The following is a 21,482-nucleotide window of genomic DNA, read 5'->3' as shown; positions in this document are numbered from 1 at the left end:
TTATGCCAGACTACCTGGGTCAGCCAAGCAACAGACTACCTGGGACAGCCAAGCGATGACTACCCAAGGATGAAGCATTCTCTCTCAAGTGATTGCGTCACTCCTTGCAGTATGGTGAATTAGCAGAGCAATGCTCGCTTTCATACCCCAGGATAACCTATTAATAAAATAGTAGCTCAGTATATTTGCGCTGCATACCGGATGCTCATCTGCTTTTACAATAGATTTTCATTATTTGTTAGGAATAAATTATTTCATTTTATATAATGAAAAATTTCAAATAATATTTTATTCATAAAATTAAACTTTACAGCAAAGCTAATATTATATGGTCAGAAGTGCAATCATGATGCAGCGACGTATTACAGTCACTGGATATTTCCCAGCGTCTTTCCTTTTTCAAAATGAAAAATACTTAGTGAACCATTCCGGGCGCTTGGTCTCTTGATCTTTTGTGTCTGTCTTTGAGGACACATTGCAGGGGTTACGCCTTGAAAACAAAATAAAACAAAATAAAATGTCAATATATAAGTGAAATATTCAAAAAGAAAAGTTCATTTACAGAACAGAAGGCAAATGTCTCATGGTTTAACTAATTTGACAAGACAAATGGTAAGAGCCAAATGAATTGGTCGAGTTTTCAATGCATTCATACAGAAGAACATGACTAATCAAAGTTCTAATGAAAAATGCTCCCAATGTGTTATTTCATGAAGATCACGTACTTATTTAAGGGAATTTGTCACCAGGTTTTTGCCACCTAATCTGAGAGCAGTGTGATGTCGAAGTAAAGAACCAGATAAATAATAATAAAATTCCAAAGATGTGTTATTTACTGGGCTGCTTGCTGTAGTTTTGATGAAATCACTTATATCAGCAATAGATTATCACTAGAGGACTAGTAAACCTGCTGCCATGTAGTCCTTAATATTCATGAGCTCAGTATAACCACGCTCCCACCAATGATTTCCAGCCTTCTGCCTATACACAGTGCACACAGCACAGAAAGCTGCCAATCAGTGGTGTTGGTGGAGTTATACAGAGCTCAGGATTCAGAGAACTGCTAGATCTGCAGCAGATAAAATAGTTTGTGGTCCAAACTGCAGTATCCAGTAAAGTAAGTGATACATTGCTGGAAACAGAGTCCCTACTCCTACATTATGCTTCTCCCAGATGGGGTACTACCTGGTGAGAGATTCTCCTTTTCTGAAATGTAACATACATGTACGATACATCATATGCCAGATGTGGATGTATGAAGCAGGCTCGGGAACTGAACCCGCACCACACCTGTCAGATGCTGGCTGCCTTATACAGACATCATCTGCCGCTAACAACAGAGATTGTAAGGGTGACGATGGGCTGAAAGAGGGATAGCTCCTCCTCTGTCCAACTCCTCATGTCACTATTGACAGTGACATATAAACTGCTGGGATCAGCAAGAACACTGGTCCTTGAAGTTACAGGCCTGGCTGTGTATATCAGTCGGGCTCCCGCAGCTGATCCAACGGTGCAAAAGCTGGTAAAGTACTGTACATGTCTGCCATAGAGCACAAAGAGATGCACTCATGATAGCTATATGTCAAGTAGCATTAAAATTGGAATATGCTTTTTGTTCTTTAGAACGTTGAAGATTTTTAATATGTTTTGTTTACTGCTCATTGCCTAGATTACTGGAAACCGTTGCTGTCCTTCAGAAATGGCTAACCTCCTAGTGCAGCTCTTACAAGCTCTTTGTTATACAGCTTGGTAGGGCTGCTCTGAAGCTGAGCAGATTTCTGGATCCAGCCAGCTTCAATGCCCCGCGCTGCTTTAATACTAGAGGCAAAGCTGTCTCGGCTCGCAACATCGAAGAGCTCGAGAGAGCGGCACAATTTATAAAAGAATTGATACTAAATGATGAGAAAACACTTTTTAAACTTTTCAGATCTTAGAAAAGTAACCAAACAGTGGTACAGTGGCCGGTATAATAGAGGACACTGCTGGTGTCTTCATCATGGGCAGCCCTGTCATCACTGAAAAGGGACGTGTGAAAATGTTCTGTTAGTGTGCATGTGTGTATATAATGTGGGTGGGTGTATTTCTGCTGAACTCCGGAGGTTGCATTGTATTGTATGACACGATGTGCAGAGATTAGAAGCATTGCTTTGGATGTGATGTAGACAGGTAAGAAGCCGCCAAATGCATCACAGTCTGATGTACAGAACATTTAAAGGGAGTGTGTCAGCCCAAACTGACAGTATGAACTAAGCACATAGCCTTGTTGGGGAGGATATACCTTCTATAAAAATGGCATCTTTAGTGTTCTGTTTGCTGTCTCTGTCCTGCAGAAACTAAATATCTTAATTAGTGTGGTTGGTGCACCCTTGGTGTGGCCAAGAGGCTCGGTGCGCCATTCTGCCCACTGGTTTTACATATCCCACCTCCTTCACTGGTGAGTAACAGCACTGACTTGCCTGGAGCCAGCACAGTCTGCAGAGACAGCTCAGGATAGCTGACGGTGTCAATCACCAGGAGGTGGGGACATGAAAAACCAGTGGGCAGCATGGCCCCACCAAGGGTTCACCGAGCACCTAATTGGTATGTTTGACTAAACTATAGTTTCTTCAGTAAGGAAGCAGCAATTAGATCAGTGCAATTTATTTAGGAGCAATATTTTGTACAAGGCTATGTGCTTAGTTTATACTATCAATTTGGGCTGGCACACTCCCTTTAAGGCAATCAAAAACTTAGATTATAGGCTCATTTACCTGTTAGGACGTATGATATCTAGGAGCTGTGCTGGAGGTCTAAAAGGATATCCAGGCTTGACCGTGTGGTCTAAACTAGGAGAATTCCGCATGGGATTCGCTGCATTTTTGGTGGTAACCTTATTACTTAAGCTTTTTTCATAAGCTGCTAAATTAGGAACACTGATAACGCGGGTTGGGATCTCACCAATTTTCTTTTTCTGTAAGACAGAAAAATTTGACAAATACAGTACACTTTCCCTAAACGTTTATGTTATTATTTCTGATTTGTATTGATTATGAAGCAATTGCCATTAGATTAGTACTAGTGATGAGCGAGTGTGCTCGTTACTCGAGATTTCCCGAGCATGCTCGGGTGATCACCGAGTATTTCGGCGTGCTCGGAGATTTAGTTTGTGTCAATGCAGCTGAATGATTTGTGGCTGCTAGACAGCCTGAATACATGTGGGGATTCCCTAACAAACAGGCAACCCCTGCATGTGTTCAGGCTGTCTAGCAGCTGCAGCAACACAAACATAATTAAGGGGTTTTTTTGCAATACATTAGACACTTTAAGAAGAATGGGGGTGCTGCTACATTTCCATAGGAGAAAATCTCCAAAGACACAGAATTGGATAAAGTCTATCAGTCAGTTACCCTGGGGTATAAGGGGTAAAGTTTCTTTTTTGTGGAGAGTGACAAGCCAAGCCTGGCATATCAGAGTAAGGAGACTTATATGCCATGCAATGGTTCTCTGGGAAATTAAATATGCAAATTGTCTCTTCAGAGAGGAAGAGAACTAGAACTCCAGAACAAACTATTGGAAGCAGCGATCCTAAAAGTCAATATCGACTTTTTAACAAGCCTTGCAATTTGACTTAGGAGTTATCCTAAAATAATGAACTAATTATTAAATTGGCTACTTTAAAGATTTAGTGGATTCATACCTTTAGTGTGGGTGTCAGGCTTCCTCCATTTGGGTTGCAAGAGAAAGACTGACTTCTATGCGTTTCTTGAGAAATTGGCATCATATCATCATTAAAGCTTTGAATTTCCTGTGAGATAATAAAGGCAAAAATAAATTTCTGTAAATTGAATCATCACTTGAACATTTATTACATTATGTTACTTGTAACCAATTGGACATCCTCTTCGTCTAGAGGATTCTTTACTGTAAGAGCAGTGAGACTATGGATCTCTCTTCCACACTATGATATGCTGGCTATAAATTCAATAACGGCCTATATATTATAAAATACTATAATTTTTTGAAGTTATGGGTACTAGAATTTTGGAGATAGGATGTTGATCCAATAGTTTATTCTACATTGAGATTTTTCAAAAATGTTTTTAGAATAATAGATTGGACTCGATGGATCGGTTTCCTTCATTCAACCTCATCAATGCTGTAATTATGGATATTCCAGTAAATATCAATTATCATAAGTGTGCCACAATACAGAATCGCCAACTACCACAGGTCTTTAGTAGTATTGGTCTTCTCATATGGGCCAAAAGGACCTTTGGGGTCCCTCAGGGCCGGGGTCCGAGTGCAACCCTTACACCCACTTTAGCTATATCCCTGACTAGTGTGTTAGAATATCTATTAAATTGGATTGTAAACTATTTGAAGCAATGTATATATAGTTGTATTAGATTCTAAGATACTATAATTATATAAAGTGGATAGATCAGATCTAATTTGAAATTTTATTTTCACATATGACTACATTTATAAAGAAAATCTACAAAGGCCAAAGTAACTTACAAAGTATTCTTCAGCCTGATTCAGAAGGTATCGAAGGTACTGATTCCTCAGGGTAAAAGTGATCTTAACACAGAATATATATTCATGCTTTTCTTGGCAATATATCAAATATGTACAGTGCTTTGCAAAGGTTTTAGGCAGGTGTGGAAAGAATGCTGCAAGCTAAGCAATCTTTCAAAAAATAAAAGTGTTAATTTATTTTTAATACGAAGTGAATGAACAAAAGAACTCTAAATCAAATCAATATTTGGTGTGACCACGCTTTACCTTCACAACAGCTTTAAAGTATCAATTCTTTTAGGCTCACTTGCACAAAGCTTCTCAAGGAACTCTGTTCCAAACATCTTGGAGAGCTAACACCAGATCTTTTGTGTAAGTCGCTTGTGCAAATGCTTCTATTTATGAAATCCTAATCAGACTGGATGATGTAGAGTTCAGGACTCTGTGGAGACCACTTCTAGGACTTTTTGTTCTTCTTTATGCTGAATACAGTTCTTAATGACACATTGGCTGTATGTTCAGAATAATTTTGGAATCAGACGCTTCCATGATGGTATTCCATGATGACTAAGTATCTTTCTGTTTTTTCCAGCAAAGAGGACACCATTAATCTTGACCAATTCCCACAAACTTGCAAGTAACCACCATCATGCTGTAGTGTTGCGTGCAGAAATTCATTATAGTACCGCTCTCCAGCCCTTTGGCGAAAAACTGTGCTTGCTAGATATTTCACATTGTGAGTCCTCATTCCAGCGCACCTACAGACATTTTTCTACACTGCAGTTTCTATATTTTCACACATAGCTGAGTCACTTAGCCTTGTTTCCATGTTGAAGGTATGTTTTTTTTACTGAAATTCTTTCATAAAGCCAACTCTCATCATACTTCTCTGAACATTGGGTGGGTGTAGCTGGGTAGCACTGGTTGTTTCCAGATCTGAGCTTATGGCACTGCTGGATATATTCTCATTTCGAAGATAAGTAAACATGATGTGTCTTTCATCTACTGCAGTAAGTTTTCTTTGCCTTTTTGCCTATCATGGCATCTACCAACCTCAACGTTGCCCATTACTTGATGCATCTTCAAAAGAGCTTGAACAGCACATCTTCAAATCCCAGTCTCCTTTGAAATCTTTGCCTTGGGACCTGTTGCTATGCTTGGTCTTACCACAGTGTATGAGCTGTGACATGAAATTGCATTCCACAACCTCACTTTTGTAGAAGAGTTTGGTTGTTTCTTGCAGTTACAGGCCTCCAACACAACTGGATGCAAATGGTTTTGGCAGAAATTCTTTCATGATGACAACTTCTGTCCAGACTTATCCAAACTGTATATACAGTATATAACTCATCTACAACTACCACAAAAGACTTCACGCTGTCCTTGATGTTAGAGGGGACAATACACAGTATTAAGAAATGGGGTGTGTGAACTTTTGATCAGCGTCATTTGGCTTTCTTCTGGCCACTTGACCATGGAGCCCATTTTTCTTCAAGTGCTTCCTTATTGTGCATCTTGAAACAGCCACACCACTAGTTTTCAGAGAGTCTGTTGTGAATTCCGTTCTCGGGCTCCCTCCTGTGGTCGTGAATGGTACTGTGGTGAGTTCTGTCCTTGGACACTCTCTGGTGGCTTTGAGTTGAACTGCTGATCTTTGAGGTTGGCTTTCTCAGCTGCCCTCGTTTATTGCTTCTGCTGGCTTCACTATTTAACTCTGCCCAGGTCGTTAGTGGATGCCAGCTGTCAATGTCTCAGTACTGGTTCAGATCTCTCTTGGACTTCTCAGATGACCTGTCTACTCCAGCAGAAGCTAAGTCCCTGCTAGTTCATTTGCTGTTCATTGGTTTTTGAATATATTTCTCAGTACATGCTATTTTTCTAGTCCAGCTTGCTATTATGATATTTCCTTGCTAGCTGGAAGCTCTGGGGGTGCAGAGCTGCACACTCTTTTTGCACACTCTGCGTGGTATTTGTAGTTTTTAATACTGACCGCATAGTTCCCTTTCCTTTCCTCTGTCTATATAGAGAAGTTTCGGCCTCCTTTGCTTAAATCTGTTTCATTCCTGTGTTTGTTACTTTCCTCTTAACTCACAGTCAATATTTGTGGGGGGCTACCTTTACTTTGGGGAATTTCTCTGAGGCAAGTTAGGCGGCTATTTCTATCTTTAGGGGTAGTTAGCTCTTAGGCTGTGAAGAGGCGTCTAGGGAGAGTTAGGTACGCTCCACGGCTATTTCTAGTGTGTGTGATAGGATTAGGGATTGCGGTCAGTAGAGTTACCACCTCCTCAGAGCTTGTCCCAGGTTTTCTGTTTTAACCATCAGGTCATTTTGGGTGCTCCTAACCACCAGGTCCATAACAAGAGTCCACTATTTCAGCTGATGTTTCTTGTGGCTATTTCTTTGCATCCCGAATAATTTTCCTGCCATTTGTCACAGCTCACAGGTGAGGATGTTACGTATAGTAGCCATTCAAACCCATTTGTGTCAACTTCTGTGCATGTTATCAAGTCAAAATCACCAGGGTATGTCAATTTTGATCAGGGTCATTAGGATGTTTTGGGTTGTCATTATGATTTAAAAATAGAAAACACAAGATCTCCTTCTCTACTCCCCTCTTTTCTCTTCTTCCCACAATCGCATACAAGATTTCTCCTGGGCATCCCCCCTCCTCTGGAACTCTCTACCCCAACATATCAGACTCTCGCCTACTGTGGAAACTGTTATGACCTGGTGGTTAAGAGGCCACACTGATATGACCTGGTGGGTAAAACGCAACATGGAACGAGCTCTGAGAAGGTGGTATCTCTACTGACCGCAGTTCCTAATCCTAACAACAACACTAGTAATAGACGTGGGATGTTCCTGACTCTCCCTAGACACCTCGTCACAGCCTAAGAACTAACTACCCTTAAAGAAGGAAATAGAAAGCTATCTTGCCTCAGAGAAAACCCCAAAAGGAAAGACAGCCCCCCACAAATATTGACTGTGAATGGTGAGGGAAATGACGTACACAGAAATGAAATCAGATTTCAGCAAAGGAGGCCAATACTAAACTTGATAGACAGAGAAAAAGGATACTGTGCGGTCAGTATTAAAAACTACAAAATCCACGCAGAGTTTACAAAAATGAACTCCACACCGACTCACGGTTTGGAGGGGCAAATCTGCTTTCCCAGAGCTTCCAGCTAGCCTGAATATGACATAGTGACAAGCTGGACAAAAAGAGACATATTTGCAGAGCAATAGAGTCCAAGCAAATGGACAAACAAGAACTAGCAAAAACTTATCTTTTGCTGACAAGGACAGGCCATATGAAAAATCCAAGGAGAGAACCAAATCCAACCAAGAACAATGACAGCTGGCATGAACTAAAGCCCAGAGCAGGTTTAAATAACAAACCCAGGCAAGGCGATTAGTGAAGGCAGCTGCTACAGCTACCTAAAAGAGCAGCAGTTCCACTCGAAACCACCAGAGGGAGCCCAAGGGCAGAACTCACAAAAATACCATTAGCAACCACAGGAGGGAGCTCCAGAACGGAATTCACAACAGGAAACCTTCAAAAGGAACCTGAAGACCTACCTCTTCCGACAAGCCTACAACCTCTAGTAACCACCGATCCACCAAACCGCTACACGACCAGCTCTGACCTCACCTACTGTATCCTCACCCATCCCTTGTAGATTGTGAGCCCTCGCGGGCAGGGTCCTCTCTCCTCCTGTACCAGTCGTGACTTGTATTAATTAAGATTAATGTACCTGTTTTTTATTATGTATACCCCTCCTCACATGTAAAGCGCCATGGAATAAATGGCGCTATTATAATAAATAATAATAATAATAATAATTATAGAATGCTGTACATAAGCCCTGAAAGGCAGTGGTCGCATCTTATAGCCAAAACAGATGACAGGCTCCCTTTATTTCTTTGTCCTACCACTGAATATACCTTGTGTCTTGATGATGTGCTCAGTCTGATCATGGTGATCTGAAACTACAACCTCACTGTTGTAGCAGAGTTTGGCTGTTGCTCACTCAGCCTTAAACATTTTACACAGCTGTTTCTGTTGAAGAATGTGCTACGACCTACATATGAAAATGAAAATCATTATCAAATGCTTGGTATAATTGGCTACTCATACATCTGACTATGATCCTAAAAAAATTAGAGCTTACGTGTTTTCTTTCTGTTTCTTCCATGTACTCTGCTTTCCTCTTTCATTTCAAGCACATATCTAAAAGTTTGGCGCTTGTGTATGGTTGCCATAAGAAAATTAGATTGCAAGCTCCGCAAAGGACGGAAGCTGCTGGAACAATACACCAATAACTTTCCCTCTTATTAGGCCAAATTCAGAAGTCTGAGAAACATAGTCCAGACTGGTCTGGACCAGTCATGGTTTTTTTAACCCCGAAACTTAACAGTCTCATATACCGTATGTCTGCGAGGCTTTTGAGTTCTGGTTAGGAGACTCTAGACTGGTCTGGACTTCATGCTCCATACTTGGACCATGATTCACCAATCTCTGAATTTCACTTTCAGCTTTATAAAATGTATTGATTAGGATTTATTATAGACTCTATCAGTGAGTTCTGACTGCATGATAATCCACAATGTTAAAAATTTTAAAAACTTAGAATAAAAGTCTTCTTACCAATAAATGTTTAATTATCTGATCTTTATCAGTCAGTTTATCCTGCAAGCAGTTTATGAGATGTAAATCCTCCGGACGGGGCAGTTCATTTCCCTTTTCTTCTACATCTCTGAGCCTGTAAGTTAGAAAAATGCAATCAGCTTGTAATCAGAGTCACAGTTTTCATTTAACTTAAAACCCATTCAAGTTTATGGATAGACACCATAAAAGAATTAAGACACAGCCGCTATAAGAACCAGTTTTAACAATTCTTTTCTGATCATTTCAAATGGATGCTTATCCCTTTCCCATCAAGGCAATTTTCATTTTTGCTCTATTTTTTCTGACGTATGTAGCACCATTCATTTTATCACATAATGTACTGAGAAAAAAATCAAATGTGCAGTGAAATTGTGAACAAAATGCATTTCCACCGTTGTTTTTCGGACATTTTACATGCCTCATTGTGAGATAAAATTGCCCCGGTGACTAGAGAGTTTTTTTGGTATTAAAAAGATAGGACATTTTTAAAAAAAATAGCAGTATTGACGTTTTCTGAGACTTGAAACTTTTTCTTATTTTAAGAGTATGTGCATACAGAATGTGAGACAAATATTATGTATTGTAGGAACATACCTTGATAGTGCTAGGGGAAGCAATAAAAAAGTGCTAGATAGATAAATAATAAGGTTATGGCAGTACGGTTCAGCTGTCCGCATACTGCTGAAACTGGCAACTGCGATGGACCATAGCCGCCCAATTTTGTTTTACAGCTCTGTGGCCATTGACTACCTCAGGTGGGCAGGGCCATGGGACGAACCGTCTGGCCGTACCCTAAGGGCAGGAGGCAAGAATGGTAACTCGAGCCTTATGAATGTTGACCAACTCACTCAGCTTCTAACGCAACAACCTTCGCCTGAAGAAAAGACTGGGCATTGCTGAACTTGGACACCATGGCTTGGATCTCCTTTTGGTGACTTTGCCTCAGAATCTCCAGTTCTATTTTTTGCTTCAGTTTAATTTCTTCCTGATGTCTTTGCAAATAAAAAAACATTCACAAGAAAAAAAATGAAATACAAAATTATTCATATACCTTAAATTGTTTATGCCATTTCCCCAATACAATTTGACATAAACTGACGGAGATCGAACCCTTTATTGAACTGTAAAGTAGATCTGTTGTCACACTGTGCTGCCTGATATGGGGCAGATCTGGTTCAGTATTAGCCCAAACAGCACGAAAAAAAAATATTGTGCTGTATGGCTAATAGCAGCTATCTGAGAATATAGGAAGGATGTGTTGTCATGGAAACATGAAGCTTAATTGATGCCTGTCATTAATACATGCAGATACAAATCAACCTGTCAATCACTGATGACTGGGCAGGAAGAGAATGGTGGAGAATTTGCCTCAAGACTCATGTTCCCATGACAACACACCCTGCCCTATGTCCTAAAGGCCAGCTTTCCCAAAGAGGAATAAGACCAATATCACTAAAACATCTAAGCCCACGTGATAATTAACATGATTATTAGAATTTGTAAACTAATGTGGCTGGTGAAGCAGACGGTGATATGACATAGTTAATCTGGATACAGGAATAGAAGTATTGCCATTGTGAATTTGGGTAAAAAAAAAAATCCAATTTGACAACTGGGGGACATTAGAATTGTACTACTGTGCTACATATGCTCCTTCACTTTTTCTCCATGGGGTAGTGTCAGGACAAAATCTCCTGAAATCGGCCATTTTGCTGCTGCCGAGTGTCCTTTAGTTAGTTGATTTCTCTGCAGAAGTTTTACAAATCGACCTTAGCTCCTGCTCCTGGACATGTCGGCTCACTCTGTGCTCTCTCCCTGCCTTATCTCACAGTTAGGCCATGTCTACACATCAGTATTTGTAAGCCAAAACCAAGAGTGGGTGATAAATACAGAAGCGGTGACGTGTTTCTGTTATACTTTTGCTCTCATTTTTCTTCTCCTGGTTTTGGCTACAAATACTGAGGTAAAAAACTGACCAATTACTCAACATGTGAATGTGGCCTTAGAGATAGAAGCAACACGGAAGGGAAGGTCTACACCTTGTGGAGAGAGAAGAAATCAGGCGTACCGCTGATAGGAATAGACCACTGGTTGTTATGAGGTACAGAAGTCTGTGGGGGACCGATGCTGCCTCACTCCCCACCACCACTCACATGCACATGGAGTCACAATTTCAATACTATCTGCATCCGCTAGGTGCAGATATACTTGAATGCAGTGATGAAACAAGTAGCCATTAGCTCCCTGCTCCACCATGGAGCCTGTGCATCTGAGTCTCAGCACAGCAAGCAAGATATGGACATTAGACTACACCTGCTGCGTGGAGCCTCAGACCAGAGACAAAAGCAATGCATCGGGGAATGGGGCTAGGTAAAGAGGCTTTCCTTTTTATTTTATAAATTAGTACATGTAGGAGGGCTGTGGGGTCATCAAGCTGTATGTGGGGAACCTGTGGGTTAGGAGGGATTGCGGGGTGCATAATACAATGTGCGGGGAGGTTGTGGACCCATCATACTGTGAAGGTCATAATACTGTCTGTGTATGGGGGAGGACTGTGGCGACTATTAGACTGTGGCAAGACTCATACTGCAAGGGGGAGTTGGGGGGACATCATACTATGGGGCAAGGGTCATTGTGAGGTTCTCATAATGTGTGTGAAGGAACTTTGGGGACATCATATTGTGTAGGGGACACTGTGGGGCATCATACTGTCTTACTGTTTTGGGGGCACTCTGGTGGCATTATAATGTGTGCTATGACCCTGTCTACTACACCGAATATTTTTATGAGGGTAGAGAGGGGATTGAGTGGGAGGCCCAATTAGAACTTTTGTAATTGGGCCCTGTGAATTCTATGTATCAAGGAGAGCAGAAAAAAAATGATAGTTGAGGAGTAAAGCACATATAGAGGAAAATAAATTATTATTAGTATTAGAGTTGGGCAGGTACATGAACTAATGAAGGCAGCAGCAACCCTGAATATACAGACCTCACATCCAGCCTATATTACTGGAAGAGACAATCCCACAAGAAGAACATTTGAAACTTTAATCAGGCAGCAAACTGAGAATGCAAATAAATGAAAGAATTACATTTGAAGACTGCAATTTGATTAAAGGTGTTGTACCAAGTTTGGAAGTTAGCTCCTATCAACTGGATAGGGAATAACTTTTTGATGAATCCCCCCTATTTCCAAGAACCAGAATGGAGCGGTAGCCAATCATGCGCATCTTCGCTTTATTTATGGGAGCGCTGGAGATAGCTGAGCACAAAGTGCGGCTGGAATTCACACTCCAATAAAAAATGAATAAAACGGAGGTGCACATGATTGACCACTGCTCCATTCACACGGGGCTCTGATTCTCAGGATTAGTGGGGTCCCAGCGATTGTGCCCCAGTAATCAAGAAGTTATCCCTTATCTTATAGATAGGAGATAACTTCCAAACATAAAGGCAAAAATCTATATTTGCACTAATGGAAATAGACAGGTTATTACGGTAACTTATTAACCTTATACATTATCATTTTAATAATAGCGCACACGGAGGGAGAGCTAATGAGCGAGCAGCGGTGACTGTGTTCTGCTGTTGGAGCGAGGCGTAGTGTGACGTCAAATTTACAATAGGGATCACAGAACAGGCCAAACTTCCGAGCAACACGTTTCGGAAACAATGGTTTCCTTTCCTCAGGGATACCCAGCGACAAGTGGATTAGCCGCATTATTTGCTGCTTGTGAAGTAGTTTTTTTAGCACCACTTAAGAATGGGGTCTTCTGAACTCTCTCACAGCCAGCATTATGAAAATACTGAGGCACCTGCACATTTCTACTGCAGGTGAAATTTAGTGATGCCCAATGGCCTTCAAGCAATACGTGGCCTTCAAGTTGCGTCACCAAATCAGAGACCTCTCTTAGAAACATCTTCAAGCTGAATCACTGTCTATTGACAGAAGTTGACATATATTTTTTTGTAGGTGTGATTCCCAAAAAAGCGGTTCCTCTTGGGTTCAAACTTTAGAGTTTCTCAACTAAAGAAAAATGCAGTTTAGTAGAGTGCCTGAGATCAGCTTAGTCCCATACTTTGATGTTGTCAGTGAATATCCTCCAGCTTTTCTGTTTCCTGCAGATAATATAAGACTATTGTCAACAAATCATCTCTCTACCTCCTTACAGTAGTCTGTACACTGCCTGTGTCATGTTGCACGCTGCTGTGCGGTGCTCAGCGCGCCACCTCTCTTGGGAACTTTCTGTACTGTCCTGATGTGATGACTTTTCCTTCAGAACATTAGGTGACATATAGGCACCATAAGTACTAACATTGCTTATACTCTTAGTGTTGTTTTAATGCACCTGGTTTGCTCTTCATTCAGCTCCAAAGCTTCTTGTTGCGATATGGTAACTTCTTTGCTAAGAAGTTCTACTGATCCCCTTAAGACTGCATTTTCCTGTTCCAGTCTGGACATCTCCTTTTCAAACTTTTCCAATTTAGTACTTAATTTTTTGCACTGGTTGTGGGAATTTTCTACCTACAGATGACAAAAGCAAATACAAAAAGTTAAAAACTGTGCCGCTCACTCCTTTTTGTCAGATAAGGTGTGATGGAATGGTGTGTTGAGTGTTACGTTTAATGACATCATGAGAAATTTGATGAACAGTGAAGTCATGTCGGCAATTAATCATTAGTAGTAGGGATAGGCAGATGCGTGGATATTCGTCTCCGTCAGAAAAAAAATTGATTGGAGTACTAGAACAGTACCCGAACTAGATCCCGAACCCCATTCATATGGCAGTAACCTTACTGAAGTCTGTGACCGGCAGTGAAAAGGTTGGCTGATGACTGCTACTGTCTAATGGATGCTCCTTTCCTGGGTCGGCTGCAGGCTGCTATTTTTAGGCTGGGGAGGACCGAATATCCATGGACCTTCCCACCATGAACATACCAGTCCCCAACTGTCTGCTTTAGCTTGGCTCATTATCGAACATAGGGGGCATCCCACGCAGTTTTTAAAACTTATTTATTTAAATAATTTTTTTTTAGATGGCATGGGAGCCCCTCGATTTTTGATAACCAGCTAAGATAAAGCAGACAGCTGAGGGCTGCAGCCTTTCAATAAGCTTTATTTGGGCTGCTGAACCCGAACAGTAACACAGACTTCAGTGAGAAGTCCATGTTTGGGGTCCATGCACGGACCACGGATTCAGGTTCACCCACCACTAATCATTAGTCATGTGCCATAACTTATACTCTTTTAGTCATGAGTGGCATTGCATTTTTTTATCTAGTTTTTTCTTTTGTCCACTGTTATTTTTTGCCTTGAGTAAATCATTTTTTCATTCTATAAATATAATAAATAAAATTAAGGTATATTAACCCCTTCATGACCTATAACGTATATATACGTCATAGGTCTGGTCCCTGCACTCCATGCGGACTCTGGCGCCTAGCCCGCATGCTTTCAGGCACATCTGATCTGATCAGCTGACATGGCTGACATTGCAATCCACCCACGGCTGTTAACATATTAAATTCAGCTGTCAATCTCTGACAGCGGCATGTAACATGACGATTTAACATGGTCATAAGACCTGTCTGTCAGTGCCCCATCACATGATAACCTGGGGTCTACAGGAGACCCCTGTGGTTGTCATAGCCGATCTGCTATGAGCGCTGCCCAGTGGCCAACATTCATTGCAGATGAGAATTTTTGCTACACGTAATGCCTTGGAGAATCATAATGGCAGGTCAGTTTTACCATTTAGTGAGCGTGAGGAAAAAAAACCCCAAACAATTGTGGAATTACATTTATTTTGCAATTTCACCGCACTGTGGTATGATCAGACCATGTTCCTGCACAGTCAGACACAGCCATTACACAGCAGGGGCACATTTATAAGATTATCTCAGCACAGGAACATTTTATTTAAACTCATCCAATTGTGGAAATTATACAAACTTTTGTTTGTGGCACAACCCATTTAACCAGTTTTAAATGGAGCTCCATAATCACCCTATGATATATTTATTATTATTATGCATGGCTTATATAGCATCATTAATTCCTCTGCGCTTTACAGACATCATCATCGCTGTCCCCATTGGGACTCACAATCTACATTTCCTATCAGTATGTCTTTGGAATGTGGGAGGAAACCGGAGTACCCGGAGGAAACCCACGCAAACACGGAGAGAACATACAAACTCCTTGCAGATCTTGTCCTTGGTGGGATGTATAGCTTTCAACAGGGTGAAGAAGCTGCCTACAACATACACATTTAAAAATGCCGGCAAAACAGATGAGTGTTTGAGGGAATACATGCTCCTGATTAATGGGAACATGTGAATCACCTAATTAACAAGCTAAATCCTTGATTGTTGGGTGACTGAATCGTCTATGCCAGCATAAAAATCATTTAAAGGTCTGAATTCAGCAGTTTAAAAGCACCAGGAAGGTTTCTGTGTGATGGTGAAACAAGTTTGCATTTGGGGCCCTACTTTTAATTCTGCCCAGGACCCCACTCTGTCTAAACCCGGACCCTAAATACTAACCAAGCTCAAATTACTTACATACAAAGCTCATGATCGCCGCCTAGTGGTCGTCTCTGGTAAATGCTGCATTGTTCTATATGCACTACACTGAGAATATCAATTTATAGATTTTTTATATATATATCCAAAATTAGGGTTATGGTTTCCATACCATCAATTTTATTGTCTTTATTTTTGAATTATATTTGAGTAATCTAGATGGAAAATAAGTTCACGAAAGCAACATTTTCTTCCTGGGAATGACAATGTAAAAAAAACAAACTTCAAAATCTATTTAAATACATCTAAATTCTTCACACTGTTGTATATTATAGTGACTAATAACTTTAATTAATTTGCACCGATCGCCATACTGATGGTTTCCTTGGCCACTCCATGTTGTCTCGCAGGTGTAATGAAATAACTTTATGACATGTATTATTATTTATTTTTTATTTAATTATTTTACTTGCTTATATAACGCCATTAATTCCACAGAACTTTACAGACTTTATTATAATTACCTTATTACAACAACATTATGTTTTATGGCATAGTTTCCTTTTTTATCAATCCAGCCAAGATAATATTTACTTTCACGGTCTAAAAATCAGTTTTGATTAATTGTACAGAAGTAATTAAAAAAAAAAAAAAAAAAAAGAGAAACCCCCCCAAACAATATGAACGGAGCTGAATTTACTTAAATAGAAAGCTCACAACCGCCACCTGGTGGTTGTCACTTGTGTTTAATCCTAGAAAAATATTAGCTATTTCTACATTGCTTTAAATTTAATACAAATACTGAAAATATCCATAACCACATTTTTAAATTTATCCAAAATGCTAAGCATTTTGAGAAATTTAAATGTGAAAGAGTAATGAAAGCCAAAGAAACATATGACATTTCATAGAATAGTAATGGCTATTAGTTAGTTCCTCTAATTGAAAACAGTTCTATTTCTGAGAACAGAATGTTCCAGGGATGTGTGTAAATATCACTGCAAGTCTCTGTATATTAAATCTGATTGGCAATTATAATTTAATGTCACAATGTTCACAGAGTGGCGCAGTGAGCCTGGTGACAGCAGGAATTCGTAACCTTTTCAATTACCCCAGTTATGGATGTCAGTAAATTCTTTGACTATCTGCGATGTATTATATGCAGAGAACTTATGCAGCACAAGTCATTTTGGGGGCTAGCTACATTGTTAGACATGTTTAAATTGCTTTTAACATTAACTATAATAGGTGTCTAAAAATATCCATATAATGTAAAGTTCTAAGAAAAACAATGCCTTGCCTATGTTCACACTACAATTTTGGGTTGTCCTCAGTTCTATCACTGCTTAGATCCAGAATAGCACAGCATTCTACCTGTGAAGTGTTCCCCATGCCACTGTCTGCAACACAAACCCAAAGCATGGTTGATCCACCCCAATGCTTAATGGTTGCCGAGATGTTCTTTTCCTGAAATTCTGTGTCCCTTTCTCTCCACACATACCTTTGATCATTGTGGACAAAGAGTCCTATTTTAAACTCGTCGGTCCACAGGACTTGTTTCCAAAATGTATCAGGCTTGTTTAGATACTCTTTTGCATACTTCTGATGCTGAATTTTATGGTGAGGACGCAGGAGAGGTTTTCGCCTGATGACTCTTCCCATGAAGGTCATATTTGTAAAGATGTCTCTGAACGTAAAACAATGTACCACAACTTCAGAGTCTGATAAATCTTTCTGTAGGTCTTTTGCAGTCAAGCAGGGGTTCTGATTTGCCTCCCTAGCAATCCTAGGAGCAGCTGTCACTGAAATTTTGCTTGACTTCCAGACCTTATCTTGACCTCCACTGTTCCTGTTAACTCTCATTTCTTAATTACATTTCAAACTGAGGAAAGGGCAACTTGAAAACGCTTTGCTACCTTCTTATAGCCTTCTCTTGCTTTGTGGGCCTCCACCATTTTCAGAGTGCTAGGCAGCTGCTTAGAAGAACCAATAGCTGCTGTTTTTTGGCACAAGGTTAGAGGAGGCTGGGTTTCCAAAAAGCTGGGAAATTTGCATCACCTGGCCTTGCCTAACGAAGGCTCTAACTTGATTTTTTCACAGGGGTCTCGGCCATGTTTGAATTGCCTCCACTTTCCTGATTTGGGGCTTGATCTTGCCTCTACCCACTACAGATCCCAGGTATTTGGCTTCTACTTTCCCCAAGGCACATTTCTTTGGATTTATTGAAAACCCCACCTTCCTTAGAGCATCAAACACCGCCTGGACCTTTTAAAGATGATTCTCCCAGTCCGGGGTGAAGATAACAATATTGTCCAGGTATGTCACAGTGTACTGCTTATGGGGTGCAAGGATTCTATCCTTAGCTCTCTGGAAGCCCCCTGCAGTCCAAACATCATCCAGACATATTGAAAGCATCCATCCGGCATACAAAACGCAGTCTTCTCCTTGGCTTCCTGTGCCATGGGAATCTGCCAGTATCCCTTCATCAAATCCAAGGTGGTTATATACCTTGCGGGCCCAAGTCTCTCGAGGAGTTCATCGACGTGTGGCATTGGATATGCGTCAAACTTGGAGACCTCATTCAACTTCCGATAGCCGTTGCAGAACCTCCACTCACCATCGGGCTTTGGGACCAGGACAATCAGGCATAACCAACTGCTCTTCGATTCCTCAATGACCCCGAGTTTTAACATGCGCTCCACCTCCTTGGAGATTACTTCTCAACGGGCCTCTGGAATCCGATAAGGCTTCACGTTTAAGCGCACATGTGGCTCCAACAGAACTTTGTATTCTACGAACTTCATGTACCCCGGCAATTCGGAGAACAGGTCCCTGTTTTTCTGGAGCAACTCCCAGCACTGCTGATTCTGGCGTTCGACAGTGTCTCTGCTATGGCAACACCTCCAACCTTGCCTTCTGGCTGGCCTAGCAAGCACAAAGTTTCAGCCAGCTCTCTGTATTGCCATGGCTTGATGAGATTAACATGGTAGAACTCATATGGTTTCTCTCTTCCTGGTTGATGAATCTTATAATTTATATCACCAAGCTTCTCCACCACCTCATACAGCCCTTGCCATTTGGCTAAGAACTTGCTCTCCACATTAGGAATTAGCACAAAAACTCGTTCTCCCAGATTGAACTGCCTCACTCTGGCTAACTGGCTGTAGACCCTGGCCTTAGCTTCTTGTGCCTGGAGGAGATGGGCATCACCTTTGCAATCCTCTGCTGCATCAGTGCCACGTGCTCAATGAGTCTTCTGTGGGGAGTGACTTTGGCTTCCCTGGTTTCCTTGGCTATATCCATGAGACCTCGCTGATGTCGGCTATACAAAAGTTCAAATGGCGAGAACCCCATAGAGGCCTGTGGAACCTCACAAATGGAGAACAACAGATACGGTAAGAGACAGTCCTAGTCTCTACCATCCTTTTCTATGGCTTTGCTCAGCATGCTCTTTAGTGTTTTGTTAAACCTTTCGACAAGGCTATCTGTCTGAGGATGGTACACTAAAGTCCTCAACTGGGAGATTTGCAGGACCTTGCATAACTCCCTCATCACCTTACTCATAAAAAGTGTTCCCTGGTTGGTCAGGATCTCCTTTGATAAAGCTGTCCAGGAAAAGACATGGACCAATTCGCTGGCTATACTTTTTGCGGAGGAGTTTCTCAGGGGAATTGCTTCAGGATAGCATGTGGCATAGTCTAGGATGACCAAAATGTATTGATGCCCACAAGCAGATTTAACCAGGGGGCCGAGCAATTCTCTCAAATGGCACTTCAACAATGGGCAATGGCATTAGGGGACTTTGAAAGTGAGAGGTGGGGGCGAATAACTGACACGTAGGGCAGGACATGCAATAGTTTAATATTTCCCTATGACACCCGAGCCAATACAACTTCTGCACGATCCGTTCCAGCGTTTTTTCCACTCTCAGATGAGTCCCAAAGATGTGTGAATGGGCCATGTCCAACACCATCTGTCTATAGGGGCCCACCACTACTAACTATTCCACCAGCTCCACCCTCACTTTTGTGACCCAATAGAACAACTCCTCACTCATCATAAAATAGGGAAACCTTGTGTCAGCCCCCTGCTCCTGTGCAACCTGTTATGACCCCAATGGCGAGGGTCTCAGAGGAACGTGGAAGTCTGCAGAATACAAAAATCCAGCTCATAGGGCAGTGGTAACTGGGTTGACCATATATCTACTCCTAACGCCAACACTAGAAGTAGCCGGGGATCATTCCTACGTTGATTCTAGATGACACGCGCCAGCCGGAGAATCTAGCTACCCCTAGTAGAGGAAAACAAAGACCTTTCTTGCCTCCAGAGAAGGGGACCCCAAAGCTGGATAGAAGCCCCCCACAAATAATGACGGTGAGGTAAGAGGAAATGACAAACACAGAAATGAACCAGGTTTAGCACAGAGAGGCCCGCTTACTGATAGCAGAATAAAGAAAGGTAACTTATATGGTCAACAAAAACCCTATCAAAATCCACACTGGAAATTCAAGAACCCCCGAACCGTCTAACGGTCCGGGGGGAGAACACCAGCCCCCCTAGAGCTTCCAGCAAAGGTCAGGATATAGATTAGGAACAAGCTGGACAAAAATACAAAACCAAAACAAATAGCAAAAAGCAAAAGGCAGACTTAGCTGAAATAACTGGAACCAGGATCAGTAGACAAGAGCACAGCAGACTAGCTCTGATAACTACGTTGCCAGGCATTGAACTGAAGGTCCAGGGAGCTTATATAGCAACACCCCTAACTAACGACCCAGGTGCGGATAAAAGGAATGACAGAAAAACCAGAGTCAAAAAACTAGTAACCACTAGAGGGAGCAAAAAGCAAATTCACAACAGTACCCCCCCCTTAGTGAGGGGTCACCGAACCCTCACCACGACCACCAGGGCGATCAGGATGAGCGGCATGAAAGGCACGAACTAAATCGGCCGCATGAACATCAGAGGCGACCACCCAGGAATTATCCTCCTGACCATAGCCCTTCCACTTGACCAGGTACTGAAGCCTCCGCCTGGAGAGGCGAGAATCCAAGATCTTCTCCACCACGTACTCCAACTCGCCCTCAACCAACACCGGAGCAGGAGGCTCAGCAGAAGGAACTACAGGCACAATGTACCGCCGCAACAAGGACCTATGAAATACATTGTGAATAGCAAACGACACAGGAAGATCCAGACGAAAAGATACAGGATTAAGGATTTCCAATATCTTGTAAGGCCCAATAAAACGAGGTTTAAATTTGGGAGAGGAGACCTTCATAGGAACAAAGCGGGAAGAAAGCCATACCAAATCCCCAACGCGTAGTCGGGGACCCACACCGCGACGGCGGTTGGCAAAGCGCTGAGCCTTCTCCTGTGACAACTTCAAGTTGTCCACCACATGATTCCAGATCTGCTGCAACCTATCCACCACAGAATCCACCCCAGGACAGTCAGAAGGCTCCACATGACCCGAAGAAAAGCGAGGATGGAAACCAGAGTTGCAGAAAAAAGGCGAAACCAAGGTGGCGGAACTAGCCCGATTATTAAGGGCAAACTCAGCCAATGGCAAGAATGTCACCCAATCGTCCTGATCAGCAGAGACAAAACACCTCAAATAAGCCTCCAAAGTCTGATTGGTTCGCTCCGTCTGTCCATTAGTCTGAGGATGGAAAGCAGACGAAAACGACAAATCAATGCCCATCCTACTACAAAAGGATCGCCAGAACCTGGAAACGAACTGGGATCCTCTGTCTGACACAATATTCTCAGGGATGCCGTGCAAACGAACC

At 41.7% G+C, this 21,482-nt stretch overlaps 1 protein-coding gene across 2 annotated transcripts in view; it reads right to left on the bottom strand.

Annotated features, from left to right (window-relative positions):
• Positions 1–263: 263 nt before the first annotated feature.
• The window catches only part of FAM184B (family with sequence similarity 184 member B), a 113,197-nt gene continuing 91,978 nt past the window's right edge, over positions 264–21,482 (bottom strand). The window contains exons 9-14 of one of the 2 annotated variants that reach the window (XM_077280002.1): positions 13,515–13,690; positions 10,015–10,158; positions 9,146–9,260; positions 3,677–3,784; positions 2,751–2,950; positions 264–490 (exon numbers count right to left, since the gene is read on the bottom strand). In XM_077280002.1, the coding sequence (XP_077136117.1) occupies positions 400–490; positions 2,751–2,950; positions 3,677–3,784; positions 9,146–9,260; positions 10,015–10,158; positions 13,515–13,690 (834 nt within the window). In that variant the 3' untranslated portion in view covers positions 264–399. The remainder of the gene's footprint in view (positions 491–2,750; positions 2,951–3,676; positions 3,785–9,145; positions 9,261–10,014; positions 10,159–13,514; positions 13,691–21,482) is intronic. The other variant, XM_077280003.1, reaches the window with a different exon arrangement.

The sequence above is a fragment of the Ranitomeya variabilis genome, chromosome 1 (genome assembly GCF_051348905.1).
Source record: "Ranitomeya variabilis isolate aRanVar5 chromosome 1, aRanVar5.hap1, whole genome shotgun sequence".
In the NCBI taxonomy this organism is placed as follows: domain Eukaryota; kingdom Metazoa; phylum Chordata; class Amphibia; order Anura; family Dendrobatidae; genus Ranitomeya; species Ranitomeya variabilis.
This window is presented reverse-complemented; position numbering and strand designations above follow the sequence as displayed.